This window comes from Pelophylax lessonae, assembly GCF_965119305.1.
Source record: "Pelophylax lessonae genome assembly, chromosome: 12".
Taxonomy (NCBI): Eukaryota; Metazoa; Chordata; class Amphibia; order Anura; family Ranidae; genus Pelophylax; species Pelophylax lessonae.
Window position 1 is genome coordinate 107229449 of NC_138779.1, and position 18233 is coordinate 107247681.

At 45.5% G+C, this 18233-nt stretch overlaps 1 protein-coding gene across 1 annotated transcript in view; it reads left to right on the forward strand.

The window, feature by feature from the left end:
• Positions 1-18233, forward strand: part of ODAD1 (outer dynein arm docking complex subunit 1) — a 259341-nt gene that overhangs the window by 63743 nt on the left and 177365 nt on the right. Inside the window, exons 4-5 of the mRNA XM_082273694.1 lie at positions 2859-3048; positions 3773-3895. Coding sequence (XP_082129820.1) covers positions 2859-3048; positions 3773-3895 — 313 coding nt within the window. The remainder of the gene's footprint in view (positions 1-2858; positions 3049-3772; positions 3896-18233) is intronic.

Below are 18233 nucleotides of genomic sequence, written 5' to 3' on the forward strand. Positions count from 1 at the left end.
TGGGCTATGTGGGACTTTAAGTGAGACACCAGCAGGTATGCCCAGCGTCTCCATCCCTGTATCGGAAAAAACTAATTGAAAAGGATTAAGAGAGGTGCATGGAAGCCAGCCAGCCCCCAGTCTGATGTACTCACCCTCCAGTCTGCCACCAACCAAGTAGAACCGTCTCATGATATAAATAAAGAACATGGGTTTAGTTGACACGCATTTGCAAACGCATGTATAAGCTGCAGAGCCACAACACGGCACCCTGTTTGATCTGCAGTCCTAACACTTTTAATTTGAGTGTCTCCGCTCTGGGAGCACATGGCTGCTAATGGATGGATACCCTACAGATCGGACTGGAGGTAGGCAGGTGTAAACAGACACAAGTTTGTTTACATCGCCTGTACATAGGTGTGAATAAACCGTACAAATAGGCCCACTTGAAAAACTGATGGAAGGACCTGATTGGACCCTTTGTGCAAAAGGGGCCTAAAAGTCAAACTCCAGGCTACTAAAAACCTATCCCTTGCAGAGCGGATGCACCTGCATTGAAAGGGTTAATTTCTCATTTAGGTCTAGGAACAATAAAAGGGGATTTACTAATCCGATCCTTCACTTCCCTCCACTGCTAGACCAGTCCCCGCAGCATCTTCTCCCTCACGCTCCAGTCGTCAAGGTTCCTGAAGTTATGAAGACCAAAGAGGGGTCCATAGCCCTGCATTGGAGGTGATGATGCCAATTTACAGTCAGCAACGTGGGGGGGGCACCATCTGTTAGGGGAGCGGAGAATCCGATGAGTAAAAGTGTTTCTCCTCTCCCATTAACGGTTGCAGTGCAGCCACAGCCCCAATGCAAGGGCTACTATAACATTTTCCTGGAGTTAGGCTTTAACCCTCTTCTATTGTATTGTCTCCCTTTTTTATTTTAAAGCGTTGCAAAAAATGTTGGCGCTATATAAATCCTGTATAATAGTAACAATTAGTCCTGTGTGTTCGCCTAGACTGTCTGAATAATACCAAAGTTGCCGTATCGTCATTCTTCCATGGTTTTCATGGAAGGGCAGCACAGATGCAGTTGTATGTACAGTATGTATACAGTGCAGTTCTATACACTAATGTTGAACTCCTGCTAAACAATTTTAAGCAGTTACAGAAAGAGATTCATTCCTTATGGGATAAGGGATTTATTTAAATAAATAAACTCTGACCATTGTAAGCACCCCTGTCAGTGGTAAATGGCTTGTGTCAATCTACTAACTGCCACTTTGTCTGGACAGCTTGATCTGTTAACGAAAGTTGAGAAAAAACTGACTTACTGTTTGTATCCATGTGTAAAAATAAATGAAAAAAGCCAGGAAAAAACAAATACAACTAAATAATTCAAAAATGTGCAAGCTGCAATATATTATATATATTTTTTGGGGTTTAATACAACTTTAACTGGGTTCTAGCACAAAAAGCACACCGAGGTTGATTTACTAAAACTGAAGAGTGCAAAAGCTGGTGTAGCTGTGCGTGGTAGCCAATCAGCTTCCAACTTCAGCTTGTTCAGTTAAAGTGGATGTAAACCTGATTCATAAAAGTTGACCTGACATCTATCTGTACTGTAGTGTTTACTTATCTCTCTTCAAAGCCCTAAGTCCCGTGGCTTTCTCCTGCTCTGTTCTTCTGTTATTAGCATGATAACTTCTGACAAGTTCTCAGCCAACTTAGATAAAACCAGGCTGAGTTTTGTGTCGGGGTGGGTGTTATAAATAGATTAGCAGAGAGCTGGTCTATTCACAGCACAGCTCTTAATGTTTCTGCTTATTTGAAGAGAGGGTGTGTGTGCCTTTCCTCCAATCAGCTGTCTCACAGTGTATAGCCAAACTTCCCTTCCACAGGTGAATCAGCATGAGAAGATTCTAACAGGACGTGCACATGCTAAACTGTATAGAAAGCTGAAGACCGCACATATACAAGTAAAACTGTAGGGAGATTTGTTTCATTTGTTTCATCTCTGTGTTCACTTCACTGGGTATATGTTAGGGTTTGCATCCACTTTAAGCTTTGACAATAAAACCTGGAAGCTGATTGGTTTCTATGCAGAGATGCACCAGATTTTGCACACTTCAGTTTTAATAAATCATCCTCAATGTGTAGGAAAATAGGAAATTTTGTTATTGCATGTGAATTTTTAAAGGTCGTGTTTATGAATCGTTAAAGCGGTAGTAAACTGCTGGCTTTTTTTTTTTTTTATCTGCAAGGCAACGTCATAATGTGCTAGTTTGCATCGGATAATGTGAACCGTACTTTAAAACGAAACCCCCCAGCGGCGCGCTGTCCCTGCTGCAGGTCTTCCATCTTCACCCAGTCTTTTTCTGGGTTCGTAAGTGGCCAAAGTCACTTTAATATCTAGCAGATGTGTATGGACTTAAATTTATACATTTATGTACAAAATCATTTTTTCACTATTGCACTTTATTTGTATTGGTTTTTGTATTTTGGGTATTAAAACTTTTTATATTGCACCTTTGTCTATTTTGTATTGGAGGCTTGTATTCATTGTAGTACACCTAATACTATAAACTGTTGAAAAAAACTAGTAGAAATTATATATATATATATATATATATATATATATATATATATATATATATATATATATATATATATAATTTGTTCTTTACTTTAAGCAAAAATTTGCGCATATTTTTAGGGGTTTAGGAATATAATTTTACTACAGTACAGCTCTTTACATTTAAAATAGTTTGGTTAATGTTGTATAACATTTTAGTACTAGTAAACTTTTATTTATAGAGCGATGGGGAATTCAGGTGTGCACAGAAATCTTTAAATTGTGTGTATATGCTCATGGCTGTTGTCTTTGATCAGGGCAGAGATGCGTGCTCTGAAGAAAGAACAGGAGGAGTTGCTGAAGGACCTAAAAATATCAGAAAGTCGTAGCAATCAGTACCGTGATCAGGACAGCCAGGAAAAACTCCAGGCCCTGCTGGAACAAAAGGAAGAACTAGATAACGAAATTGCAACCGAGAAGCAAATCATTGCTGAGCTAGAGAAAGAGGTAAATTATATGAGTAAAAAAAATAGGACCACATGTTCATGTCATCTGTCACAAAGCAAAGCATTTGTATGAAAGCTGCTTGTGGAAGCAACAATGCTTCAATGCTTATGTGTTGTACAGTAGGAGATAATTAAAGGATCAGTCCACCCAGAACTGATATCAGCCTGAGAGTTACTTTTATTTCAGGCGGTCTCTATTGGTCAGATTCGGATGCAGCACTGTACCCGTCTTGCAGAGATTGGTGTGTTTGTAAAAGGCTCTGCAGAGTCTGTAAAACATAGCTCCCAGCTGTCCTTGATTTCGAGGGACTGTCCCAGATTTCCAATATAAACTGACCACACAAAGCAGGAGAACACAGCATGGTAAGTTCTCTAGCGGTGCTGGGGACTCAGTGTGCTCTCCTCCCTTGTTTAGACTGGTTCTGACCCCCCAAGACCCCCCCCCCCATAGACTTTCACTGGGAAGCTCAGTGTGCTGCATTTTCTCCTCCCCCAGCTTATATGCAGCTGAGATAAGACAGCGTGCGCTCACATGTAATTATAATGTGTTTTGTCTCTATACACAAATTTTTTGCCTTTCATTTTTATTTTAAACTGAATGAGTTGTTTTACAAGGTGATCTTTTACAAATCACTTTCAATTATTTTGTTAATTGTGACTGTAATAAAAAAAACAGACAAAACCACTATAGATTCCCTATAAATACAAAACACTTTTTTTTGCAGATAAAATCCTGGGAGAAAAAACTTTCAGATCAGAGAAAACAAGTGAGAGGTTCTTTAGGGTCTGCCACACAAAATGGTCAGGCACAGAAAAATGTGAAGGTTATGGAGAACCGACTGGACCGGGTGAGCATTGCACTTACATGTCCTTGTAGCAAGGCTATGGAAATAACATTGGATGATATTTTAGGATGCATATGACACAGTCACAGATCTAAGCGGTAGACTTTTTTTTTCTCCTTAATCAATGCTCAACAGCATAATCAGTTTTCTAGTTCACCTATCATCTACACTATGACATAAAGCACCCTTTGCCATATGACAGATTCATGATGAACTAAAAAAACTGAATTACCCAAAATTTGCTTGCAAAACAGATCCAGATCTCATTTTAAAATGTAAAAAATAACTCTAATCAGAAAAAATAAAATCAGCGCAATCCAATATGTCCCTTGTGCTGCTGGCTTTTTCTTTCATTGAAATCTTCATCCTACAACCCCACAAGCCACCCCACTGCGGTCATCTTCCCCCGCAGCAGTGACAGGCATGAAACAGGGTCTATGAATGGAGGACAGGTAAATGATTAAAAGGTCCATTCATACTATAGCTAGTGTTTCATTCATAGAAGCTATAGAACAACTTCTATGTGTGGAAGAGGTGGGAAAAGGTGGGGCACTTTGAGGAATGCCTGTTACAACTTCACATGTTTACCACCCCCCCCCCCCCCCCAAGCTGCACCTCCTTAGGCTGCAAAGGTAGCTGATAGGGGGTACAAATTCTTTGAGTCAAGGTAAGAATTATGCCTTAAGTCACCTGAATAGAACCATGCTGCAACTGCCCCCTATGCAGTTGTCACAGTCCATATGCTCATCACACACGTTCCTGGAATAAGCTCTTAACCACTTAAGCCCCGGAGGATTTGGCTGCTCCAAGATCAGGGCCTATTTTGCGATTCGGCACTGCGTGACTTTAACAGACAGTTGCGTGGTCGTGCGACGCTGTACCCAAATGAAATTGATTTTTTCCCCCACAGAGATTTCTTTTGGTGGTATTTGATCACCTGTGCGATTTTTACTTTTTGCGCTATAAACAAAAAAAGAGCGACAATTTTGAAAAAATAACAATATTTTTCACATTTTTTATATGAAATTCCCCCCAAAAAAATGTAAAAATCTAAACTTTTTAACATTTGAGGCCAATTTGTTTTCTGCTACATATGTTTGGTAAAAAAAAATCACAATAAGCGTATTTTGATTGGTTTGCGCAAAAGTTATCGCAGCTACTAACTACGGGAAAGATTTATGTAATTTTTATTGTTTTTTTTTAACTAGTGATGGCGGCGATCTGCAATTTTTTTCTTTTTTTGCGGTGGACAGATCGGACCCCTGACTAACATTTTTGACACTTTTGGGGGTACCAGTGACATTACTGCAGTAATCAGTGCTATACATATTCACTGTTACTGTAAAAATGACACTGGCAGGGAAGGGGTTAACTTTATTAGTGATCAAGGGGTTAAGTGTGTCCCTAGGGGCGTGATTCTAACTGTAAAGGGGCGTGGCTAGTGATGTTACCACAGAGACATACGATCCTACATAACAGGATCGTATGATCTCTGTTCTTATATCAGGGAGAATGGCAAGCGGCTTTGTTTACATTAGCCGCCTGCCTTTCTCCCTCTCCACCGGGAGATCGCGGGTGACCGACGGACATCGGAGCCGCCGGTCACTCGCGCGGACATGGAACGAGCGGGGGCGGGAGCACGCCTCCGGCGGCACGCGCTCGCCCCCTAGAGGCTCGTAGGCGAACGACGTAGCCCTACGTCGCTTTGCCTGTATGGGGCTAACTGCCACAGTAAATAGTCGTGCGGCGGTCGGCAAGCGGTTAAGGGAACCGGGTGCTGTAGCGACTGCCAGCCAGATACTGGAACATGCACAATAATGTCGTTTTTCGCCAGCCCACCAGGGATCTTCAATTTCATCCAAACTTTTTTCGTTAAAGAAAGATCACATCACAAAACAGTGTAGTGCAACGCTTCCAAGCCACATAGGACCCTTTCATCAGGCATATGATCACATGCCTGACGAAGGGGTCCTGGGTGGCTTCGAAGCGTTGCACTCTTCTGTTTTGTGATGTGATCTTTCTTTAATTAAAAAAAACATTTGGACGAAATGAAAGATCCCTGGTGGGCTGGCGAATATCTGCATTAAAAGAAAGGTGGCTCAGCGCTATACAGTCAGAAAATAAAATATAAAAAATTCATAAAAGTCCATCAATCATCAGAGGACACCTCTAATGTAAACAAGCCTCAAGGCTAACTGTTATAGGGTAACAAGATGTCCATGTCTCCCCATTAGTCTCCCCAGTTAGCACCCCGTCACATAGGCCTCTAAGGAAGACTACAAGTAGCCTTTTCTAAAGACATTACACAGGTATGGTCCACTGTTGTTACCATCAGGAAAGGGGCTCTGAGAAATGCCATGCAGACATTGCCAGAGAGAGTACATGTAGATTGGAAGTGCCTGCAAAAGAGGAGATCGGAACCTCTGAGATGCAACTAAATGCCATTCAGTTAGAGTTCATCTTTAAGGAGTATTAGTTATCTCTGTAAATTGGAACTCCTTTCTTTTTCATATAATAGATATTAAAATGAATTTGTGGTACATACAGTATTCTGTAAGAAGAGAAACATGTGAGTGTGGCATTTAAAGAACACATCAGATGTGCTGTGAGAGCAATCTGACAACATGAATATGTCCTCAGGACTGGAGCATGCCATGCGTTTCACTTGATGTTTAATTATTTAAAAGATAATTATTTTCTATTGAACATAGATTTGATCACAGCTAAAAATAAGATAATTAGCACCATGCGTGTGCGTGTTTCTTGAAACCAAATGATTTTCAGTTTTGTATCTTGCAACACAATATTTTAGTGATGTGTAGAAGATACACTAGAATGAGGCCTGTTCGCTGGGCATTTTATGTGTTTCTAACACACTGTACTTCAGAATCAGAACTCATATACTTTTGTGCTGAAATACTGCTATTCCTGACTTCTCAATGAAAATGTTAGTTGCCTGGCTGTCATTCTCATTTGGGGGCTTCAATACTTTCTAAACCATTGACCCAGAAAAAGTCTGTAGTCTGACATCACATGTACTTTCTTGTTCAGGTCTTAGACCTGGTTCACACTGGTGCGACGTGTGCTCAGACTTTGGGAGCACATGTCGCACCCCATTAAGCAGGGCCATCTTACCGAATGGGCACGCTGGGCAGTTGCCCGGGGGCCCCACTTGCCCGGGGGGCCCCACATGCGCAGCCCCAGCCAAGCATTAGTCCTGATTCCCGCGTGCATCCCGCCGCCGAACTTAGCAGTTGGCAAGCGCCTGTCGGCCCTGTGCTGCTGTCAGGCCACTTGGGCCATTGAGGGGGAGCTCACAACTGCAGGAATGCCTGTCCGCCTCCACGGGAACAGGCACACACAGGACAGTCCAGTCTGACTCCCGTCCATGTGTGTGCTCCCCGGACCCAGCCGCCAAACTTGGAAGCTGTCATTAGCCTGACACTACTGTACCAATAAATATCGCCTTATCAATCATTTGCATTTTTATTCTCGTGGGTGATTGTGTAGGTGGGGCCCCAGTGCACTGCATTGCCCGGGGCCCTTTAATGCTCTTAAGATGGCACTGCCATTAAGTGCAATGGAACCATTCTAATAGGAGAAACCTGAGTCACTCCAACTTAGAAAAAGGTTTCTGGGAAAGAAGTCATATGCAAGTCATGCCATAGTCGCGCTGGGATGACAGCTGTCGTCTGATTTTGAAGTTGCGGCAGTGTGAACTGGGCCTTAGAAAATATTAAAAGCAAACTGCTGGCCAATTTCTTTCAAACAAAATAGTTCCCCAGGAGAGGTGTAACCACTTCAGCTCCGGAAGGTTTTACCCCCTTAATGACCAGGCCATTTGTTTGCGATTCAGCACTGCGTTTCTTTAACAATTGCGCGGTCGTGCAATGCTGTACCTAAATACAATTGGTGTTTTTTTTTTTTCCCACAAATAGAGCTTTCATTTGGTGGTATTTGTTAACCTCTGCGGTTTTTAGTTTTTTGGCTATAAACAAAAAAAGAGCGACAATTTCTGCTATAAAAACACTCTCAATTAAAAAATTTTAAAAAAATCAAATTTCTCTATCGCTCATTGACAGACGTAGTCCTCGGTGATACAGCACCTTCGGGTTATGTTGCCTCCACAGGAGCAGGACTAGACAGGAAATTAAAAAGCTCTGGCCACACCCTAGGGGCAGTCCCAGAGGGTATATCCTCTCTCTCTCTGCCTCAGCAAATCAGTTATTTTCTGTCTAGTTAGGAGTAAGGACCTAGATACCTTGCTGGGATCTTCGGTCCTGGCAAGATTTTTTTCTTAAAAGATTTTTTAGACAGCTTTTTTTCTCCAGTGTTCCTGTGAGATCTTCAAGCAAGAAAGCTGAACTGGGCGACGGGCTGGATGTTGAGATCCGGTGGACACCCCAGTTCAGCCTACGAGCGCGTGCAGGCCATAGCTCCGCGCTGGGTCGGCCGCGACAAAGTCCCATTAAGGGACTGACCCCGCGAGTTAAACGTCTCGCTGAAACGCCAAAGACCATGAGTCACGGCGTCCATATCGGTCGACAGCCCTCCCGCCCCGGTGGAGAGGGGTACTGTCAGGAGTTGGTGCCCGCCTGGTTCCGGTATGGTGAGTAGTATGTTCCCCCTTTTCCCCTGACGGGTCTTGTGGTGAACGCGGGCCCCTCTCTGTATGGTAAGATAGAGTCCCCCTCTATCCTATAACATGACACAGATCCCCCTACTTTGAGTGTGATTTTATGTGCAAAAAGCCAGGAGGCTTGGTTTGGGAGCTAACAATTTAATTGTATACATGTTTAAAAGATTGTAATTAGTGGCATTCTGGGAATCTTACTGTGATAAGAATAAGGTACCTACCAGTCAGAAGCCACGGACATGTAGACTGCCTTTCTAAATCAGATCTCCAGCTATAAGCAGGCCTCCCGAACGGCCATGCGGTCCGCCAGGGCCGGTACCGCCAACCACGCCAAATCCCCATGCAGAGAGAGTGTTGTGTGCCCTGCAGCACACCGCTATTCAGTACAGGCCGCCGCCATTTTTTTTGCTGGATCGCACGAGCCGCCATTTTGGCGTAGCCTCGTGTCTCCAGCATGGGGGCGGCCATGTTTGAGGTGATCCAAACACCTCGTGGAGCTAGGGGAGGCGCCGGAAGGCGTGCAGAGGAGCGGAGCCGCCTCCTTTCTTCCTGGGCAGCCAGCCAAAAGACTTCCTGTTTGTCAAGACAGCGCTGTAACCTGTTGCAGTTAAACTCTGAGCATCAAGTGGTGAGCCTGGGGGTCTATCTCTCGATCGATAGGGATCCCTAGCAGGTAACACTAAGGGGCTTTTGTGGCGCTGGGGGTCTGAAAAAAAAAAAAAAAAAAGTTTTTTATTTTTGAATTATATTATCCAGGAAGTGACTGGAATTATCATGGACCCTGCCACACATATTCCCCCACCTGTTTCCCTCGAGGGGGCCACGGGACCCGCCGGTGCACAGAGTGTAGAGGCATTTACAGCAATTTTGGAGTCTATGGTGGCTCGGGTGGAGGCGGCCTGTCAGGGACGGGGGTCAAGGAAGCGACCCCCGCCTACCCCTATACCATCTGACACCTCTGACTCAGATTCAGAGGTGGTCACTGCAGTTGCAGGTCCCTCTGCAAGGGCTGTTATCCCAGGTAAAGCCCCCTCAGACAGTGAGGAGGACGCTTCTTCTCCTGCTATAATTCAGGAAGAAGCATTGGTGGACGCACTAGTTGTGGCAGTGCAGGAAACCTTAAAACTTGAGGTTTTACCGGCAGAGTCAACTGAAACAGAGATTCCTTTTGGTACTAACAAGCCCATCAAAACGGTGAAGGTTTTTCCTGTACCCAAGTGTTTTGGTAATAAGATTAAAGGAGAATGGGAGCATTCTAAACGTACCTTTACTATTTCCAAGCGTATTGCTAGACGCTATCCGTTTGAGGAATCCATCATTAAGAAATGGACGGTACCACCAGTGGTGGATCCACCTATTTCCAGGCTGAATAAAGCCACGGTTATCCCAGTGGAGGACACTTCGTCCTTTAAGGATCCGGTGGATCGAAAGATGGAAGCAGAGTCCCGCACCATCTTCTCTCTGATAGGGTCAGCATTTAGACCAGTAATTGTTATTGGTCTAGTTTCCCAGACTCTTACGGAATGGGCGAGAATGGTACGCCAAGACCTTAGATATTCCCCAGGAGACATCTGATTTGATGGAACAGATTATACAAGGGCTACAGTTTATCTGTGACGCAGCCTTGGACACTACTCCCCTATTAGGGCATGCATCTATGTCAGCGGTCATCCTCAGACGTGTGCTGTGGTTAAAATGCTGGTCAGCTGACCTAGGTTCCAAAAAGACCTTGACAAATCTCCCCTTTCAGGGGAATCGTCTATTTGGGGCCAACCTAGATGAAATCATTAAGGATGCCACTGGGGGCAAGAGCACTTTTTTGCCACAGGCTGCTAAAGCTAAGGGACCTCGCAACAAGCGAGGACCTTTCTTTACCGCCCATAAAGGGCGCCCGGCTGGAACAAGCGGGAAAGGCAAGACTCCTCCAGGAGGGTTCAAGTAGGGCTGGTCGGACAAACAGAGGACCAAGCCAGCCAAACCCGAAGCAAAGGAGTACACAGCCTGAAGGTGCGCCCCCACCCGGTTTCAGGGTGGGGGGATGTTTTCACCGGTATTCAGGACATTAGATTGAGCATCAACCACTACTACCGGTGCGATTCTTCCCTTCCAACATTTAAGTACTACAGGAAGCGGTAGTTACCGTTCCCTGAATAGATCTTTTCCTTTACCTTTTCCTAAGATTAGTCCCTATGCCTCACAGGAATCGGATCTGGTTGACCAGACAGGCCAAGAAGCCTCTAGTCGGGTGACTTCGGTCCCTGAGGTTCAACCAGAAAAGATCACCCTTCCTGATAACAATCAGGTATCTGATAAATGTGTGGGAACAGAAAACGACCAGACTTTCTCGGATGGTCGGGGCCAGATACCTCTAGGGACGCCTGGTTCAGATCCAATCAGCGCCAGTGTTCCTAGAAATTCTAGGCTGGCCTCGTCAAGCCGGCCTGGCCGACTTGGACATGCTAGTCGCAGACGTTCCGTGGGAACTTCGTCTCAGGGAGTGTCTGTGGTCTCAAGGACCAATTTACCATCGTGCTTTACAGTCGCTGGTTTTAATGGCCTGGCCATTGAGACCCAAGTACTGAAGGACAGAGGTTTGTCTACTTCAGTCATTCCTACCCTTATTAAAGCAAGGAAAGCGACTTCCAGCAAGGTCTATTATCATACATGGAAGACTTATATTGCATGGTGCGAATCTTTAGGATTTCCTCCACGTACCTATTCGGTGACTCGAATATTGGCTTTTTTGCAACAAGGGGTTGAGCAGAAGCTAGCCTTGAGCACCATCAAGGGTCAAGTTTCAGCATTAGCAATCTTCTTTCAGAAACCTTTAGCTACCAAGTCCTTGGTGCGGAATTTCATCCAGGGGGTGCGGCACCTGGCTCCACCAGTCCGCGCGCCCTTACCGCCCTGGGATCTTAATTTGGTTTTGTCGGTTCTACAGAAACCTCCCTTTGAAAACATCAGGGAGATTCCCTTGCTTACTTTATCCCAGAAGGTGGCCTTCTTGGTGGCTATCACTTCTGCTCGCAGGGTGTCAGAACTGGCTGCATTATCATGCCAGTCCCCATACCTAGTGATTCATAGGGATAAGGTAGTACTTCATCCTAAGCCATCTTTTCTTCCTAAGGTGGTTTCAGATTTTCATCTGAATGAAGATATTGTACTACCTTCCTTGTGTCCTCAGCCCAAGCATCATCGGGAACATGCGTTGCATTCCTTAGATGTGGTTTGGGCAATCAGGGTATACCTGAAAGCTACGGAATCATTCCGTAAGACGGATTCACTTTTTGTGATCACGGATGGCCCCAGAAAGGGTTTGCCTGCATCTGCCGCGACCATTGCCAAATGGATTAGACAGACGGTGGTACAGGCTTATTCTATTAAGGGTCAGAGTCCTCCGTTCCCTGTTAGGGCGCACTCCACTCGAGCGCTCAGTACTTCCTGGGCCTTTCGCCATCAGGCGTCAGTGGTCCAGGTATGTAAGGCGGCCACCTGGTCGTCGGTACATACCTTTACAAAATTCTATAAAATTGATGTGACGGCATCGGCGGATGCCTCATTTGGCCGCAAGGTTTTGCAGGCCGCAATTTGAGGAGACCGGTGGTCTACCTCGAGGGTTTTTTTCTATTTGAAAAAAAAAAAAAAAAAATTTCTCTTTTTTGTTGAGTCTCATCATTAAGGATGAGCATTGTAAACTACTAGTTGGCACCGGTTGGGCCTTCTAGATTGGGATTTGATTTTCATTTTCCCACCCCTCTTTTGTGATACTGCTCTGGGACGTCCCGAAGGTGCTGTATCACCGAGGACTACGTCTGTCAATGAGCGATAGAGAAAAATGGATTTTTGTAAAATCTTACCGTAAAATCCTTTTCTCTTAGCTCATTGACAGACGTAGTCCCCGCCCCTCTGTTTTTTGAGTTGGGTTGGGTAAAAATCTCTAAAGACTGCTTTTTGATATAACTGATTTGCTGAGGCAGAGAGAGAGAGGATATACCCTCTGGGACTGCCCCTAGGGTGTGGCCAGAGCTTTTTAATTTCCTGTCTAGTCCTGCTCCTGTGGAGGCAACATAACCCGAAGGTGCTGTATCACCGAGGACTACGTCTGTCAATGAGCTAAGAGAAAAGGATTTTACGGTAAGATTTTACAAAAATCCATTTTTTTTTTATTATCAGTATAGGCCAATTAGTATTCTGCTATATATTTTTGGTAAAAAAAAATCCCAAAAAGCGTATTTTAATTGGTTTGCGCAAAAATTATAGCGTTTACAAACTATGGGATAGATTTTTTGAACTTTTTATTTTATTTATTTTGGTTTTTAATAGTAATGGCGGCGATCAGCGATTTTTAGTGGGACTGCGACAATGCGGTGGACAAATCTGACACAAAGTGACACTTTTTGGGGACCAGTGACATTAATACAGTAATCAGTGCTAAAAATATGCACTGTTACGTATAAATGACACTGGCAGGGAAGGGGCTAATACTGAGGGTGATCAAGGGGTTAAATGAAAGCCAAACTGTGCTTGCTAACTGTGGGGGGGGGGGGGTTCTGTGAAAAGCACACAGAGATCAGTGTTTCAGCTTAGTTGAGACACACGATCTCACTGTGCCTGTCTGACAGGTGAGCAAACCTGCTTTGTTTACATAGGCAGGTGGCTCTCCTGTCAGTTTCCCCAAAAGATCGCGGGAGCCCGGCGACGATCAAGCTTGCTCCTCCAGCGGTCTGGCTCCCGCTGTATCTAATCACAGCGGGAGCGCCGCACGCGCCGCCAAGACCGCATGCACATAATCACGTAGATCTACGTGATAATGCGCAGCTGAGTCGCCCTGCCGCAGTAAATCAGCATGGGGCGGTCGGCAAGTGGTTAAACAAAAAGCAGTTCAGTGATTTCTGTTTCATTCATTGACGAACAGAGCTCCTGATCTTCTTAACCATTGGGTTATACTGCCCCTTATAGGAATAGGACACTAGGCAGAAAAAAAAGTCTGGCTACACCTATAGGCAGTCTTAGAGGGTACACTCCTTCTCTCTGCTATAGGTATAGGTAGTTTTTTTCTGCCTAGTCAGGAGTAAGGACCTAGGTCCTTGCTGGGATCTCTGGTCCTGGCAGATTTTTCTTATTAGATTTTTTTCTCCTGCTGTTTTCCTATGAGATCTACAATCAACTGCTGGACTGGGCGGCGGGCTGCATAATCTAGATCCAGTGGCCACCCCAGTCTGGCCAGTGAGCGTGCGCAGACCTGGTGGTGGGGGTGGTGGTGGGGGTGTCACTTAACTGTGTTTTCACACCTTTCCTTGTGGGGTCCCCCTATTGAATCATTGAGTCTTTGGAGCACATTTCCCCACCTGATCCCCTCTGAGGCTGCGGGGCCCTCCAGATCCTAACCATCCATGGTCCTGGAGTCCTCTGTATACCAGGTGGAGTTGGTTTTGGGCGACGGGCTATCAAAAAGCTCCCCCGCCTTCCCCTGCCTCATCTGTCTCCTCAGATCCTGAATCTGAATCGGCCACCGCGGATGTGGGTCACTCTGCTGGGGCTGCGACCACATGCCCTGAGTTCTCCTGTAGCCACACACGAAAAGGCGCTTGGTGGATGCACTGATTGCATCTGTGTATGAGACCTTAAAAATGGAGGAAGCAGCTGAAGCTGCAACGGAGGCGTTGGTTTTTCTTTGGCACTCACAAGCCATCCAGAGCGGCAAAGGTGTTTCCTTTCCCAGCCTATTTTGACGGAACTGTTGCTAAAGATTGGGAACGACCAAAACGTCCCCTTGTGGTCTCTAATCGATTTGCTATGCGGTACCCCTATGAGGAGTCCCTTCTTAAAAAAGTGGTGGACCCTTCGGTCTCCAGGAAGGTTGGATGCTTTGGCCCACAATATGTTCACTGTGGCTGGTTCGGCACTGAGGCCGGTATTTACCATTGCACTGGTGTTGAAACTTTGACAGAGTGGGCTAAGCTTTTACGCTGTGACTTGGAGGGGGAGCAGCCCCCCTGCCTTTGCTAAGCTGGCAGACCAATTGGTCCAGGGGCTGCAGCTTATCTGTGATGCCTCTTTGGACACGGCTCCCCTAGTCGCTAGGCTCTCTTTTTCAGCTGTGGTCCTTCAGCGTATTTTTTGGCTCAAATGTTGGTCTGCGGACCAGACTTCTAAAAAGGGCTTGACAGATCTTCCTTTTTAAGGAGATCGCCTGTTTGGTGCTATCCTGGATGATATCATTAAGGGTCTCACAGGGGGGGCACAGTACCTTTCTTCCGCAGGCTAGTAAGGGCAAGGCCCCTTGTAGTAGACGTGGGTCATCCTTCTCAGCTTATATGAAGTTTTTCCGTCCCTGAGGGGGACAAGGGATCAAAGCCTTTCAGGGCCTCCTCTGGTGTATCCAGGCAAATTTTGTCCAGCAAGTCGAGGGCTGGCTTCTCCAGACCCATGGACAAGGCTAGTTCAGCATGAAAGTGCGCCCTCACCCGTATCAGGGGTGGGGGGACATCTTCACTGGTTTCTGGACCCGTGGGCTTCCCTGGTACAAGACAAGTGGGTCCACAAAGTCATACGATCAGGCTACAAGATCTAGTTTCCCTCTTTTTTTATATTCAATAATTTTTATTGAAATTTTCAAAAAGATAACAGAAGATCAATAACAAACGAGGCATAGTAATAACTTGCTTACATATGAACTGTTGTGCAGAACAGTACAAGAACTAATAGACATGGCAAGAAAACAAGGCCAGCAAGTGCTGGAAAAACTGCTGATCAATAAAAAACATTCTCATTATGGCTGAATTCCAAGATAGATAGAGAGCCGATCGCCCCGGGGCACCCCTAATGGGCTCATACTGTGCCCCAAAGAGAAGTGGCTAAAGACAGCTGAGAGAAAACCGCCTTTGTCTCTGAAAACCTAAAGGGAGGAAAGGCAACATCCGCCAAACCCCAATAAAAAACATGTATTAGTCAATAACTACTAGTGTAATTATGGTACGAGGTACCACATATGCCTCATAAACAGACTTAAACGTGGAACAGGATAGAACAAGTGGTAGGAAGAAGAAGAGTAGAAAGAGAGATATCAGAGGGGGAAGGAGAAAAGAAGGGGATGAAAGGGAGAGAGTAAAGAAAGAGTTGAGGAGAACAATCCCATGGTCCGACCCCACCCAACCCATAGATGAGTATCAAAACGGAAAGAAAAGGGGGAAACCCCAAGGAAAAAGGCGTCCTTCCGACCGAGCCCATCTTAGAGTGTTACATTCACAAATGTCGCCCAGGGTTCCCAGACTGACTCAAATATAGCCCTGGAATCATTCAAGATACTGTACATCTTTTCTTGTGTCATCATCCATGAAATTTTATGCTTCGCAACCAGGAAGGGGACCTTAGACTGTTTCCAATGCTTAGCTATTGTGATTCTAGCTCCTAGGAATATATAAGAAATGAGAGTCCGAGTGTGCTTGGGGACCCTGGGAGGATGGTGACCTAGGAGGGCATATAAAGGTGATTGCTCAAGGGAAACCCCCGTAACGCGTCGTATTGTGTGGAACATCCGATTCCAAAAAGAACGGATTTTTGGGCATTCCCAAAAAACGTGTAACAGGCTCCCCATAAGATCACAGCCTCTGAAGCAGACCGGGGACGAGCTAGGGAAAATTGTCGCCAAGCGAGAAGGGACCATGTACCATCGCAGCAAAATTTTAACATTAGCCTCCATGAGGCCCACCATGTGGATCCCACGAAAGGCTCTTCCGACACAGGTATGCCAAGCATCCAGGTCCCAGTCTACATTCAGGTCTTGTTCCCATTTCAGCATGTAGGAGGTTTTATTTTCGGGAGAAATTAAAGAGGCATAAATGAGGGAAATCCCTCCCTTGATGTCTTGAATTTTGGAGCACCATTGTTCGTAGGGGGTTACTGTGAGGGGGCCCGAAGATCCCCTCTGGAGCATGCGCAAAAAGTGTGAGATCTGAGAGAAGCGAAATCGCTCCGCAGGCGGCATCTTCAGATTAGCTAAACAATGTGAGTAGGAAAGAGGACCTCTGGCATCAAAAAAGTGTCCAATTCTATAAAGGCCTTTATCCGTCCACCATTTGAAAGCCTCAATGTTAGTTCCAGGAGGGAAGTCAGGGTTATGAAAAATATGTTTGAGAGGACCCCAGGGGGAGGAAATCTTTATGGACTTATGAATAAGGTCACAAAGAGCAAATGAATGTGAAAGAGTAGGAGCCAGGATTGGGGGGCGGGAGGCAGGAGGGCTCCAAAGTAAGAAGTCCACAGTATGGAGAGGGATGGCCTGTCTTTCCATGTAATACCAATCAGGTTTTTCTCCTTTAACATATATAACAGAAAATTGTGCCAGTTGGGCCGCTAAGTAATACTTCCAAATGTCCGGTACCCCGAGACCCCCATTTTTACGAGACCTAAAAAGCGTGGATTTGTTGATCCTATGACCCTTCCTGCCCCAAATAAATTTAAATATGTGTGATTGAAGGGAAGTAACTTGTGACTTCACTAGCGGAATGGGGAGAGCGCGAAATAGATATAAGAGACGCGGGAGCAGGGTCATCTTGACTGCGTTGATTCTTCCCAGCCAAGAAATGTTAAATTTTGACCAGTCCTCTAGGTCCTTTTTCAGTTTATTAATAAGTGGTGGAAAATTGGCTGAATGCAGATCAGAAATCGAGGCAGTGATATGTACCCCCAGGTAGGGTATTGAGTCGGAATGCCAGGAAAAAGGAAAATGTTCTTTTAGGCGAGTGACCAGGGATTGTGGAAGGTTGACGTTCAGAGCCAGGGATTTGCTCATATTCACCCTCAGTCCCGAGACCGCCCCAAAGCTATGGAGGAGTGATATGATGTTGGGGAGCGAGATCAGGGGGGACGTGACAAACAGCATAAGGTCGTCGGCGAACAAAGCGCATTTATGCACTGTATTGCCGCAGTGTATGCCACGTATATCAGGATGGTGACGGATGGCAATAGCTAGGGATTCCAAGGCAATAGCAAAAATAAGGGGTGAAAGAGGGCACCCCTGCCGTGTACCCCTGTGGATGGAAAAGGAATCAGAATAAAGGCCTTGCAGCCTGACTCGTGCTGAGGGGTGGGAGTACAAGGCCCGGAGAATGGCCAAAAAGGAGGGGCCAAAACCCCATCTCTCCAATGTGGAGAAGAGAAACGGCCAAGAGAGCGAGTCAAAGGCCTTGTGTAGGTCTAAGGATAGTAGGAAGCCCTCTTGGGGAGGGGCTCCATCCCAGCCTGAACGCAAGAGAGTAGCCGCATCAATCACTCTTCTAATTTGGTCGGTCCCTTGTCGGCCTGGGATGAAGCCTACCTGGTCCTTGTGAATATAAGAATGAATGAAGCTGGAGAGGCGAGTAGCTAAAATTTTCGTTAGGAGCTTGAGATCATTATTAATAAGGGAAATGGGTCTGTAATTACTAACGTCTGTGTGATCCTTACCCGGTTTTGGGATGACCGATATAAAAGCTGCATTCATGGATTGGTCCAGAGGTTCCGTGCCTCTGAGGGAGTTAAAGAATCTTGCCAGGTAAGGGGCAAGTGTATCAGCATATGTCTTATAATATATGTTAGAGAAGCCATCGGGACCCGGGGCGGAATTGGTGCGTAGAGCTTTAATGGCGATTAGAATTTCCTGCTCGGAAAAAGGTTCTTCTAGCAGGGAGCGTGCTTTCTTGCTAAGTTGTGGAAGAGGGACCC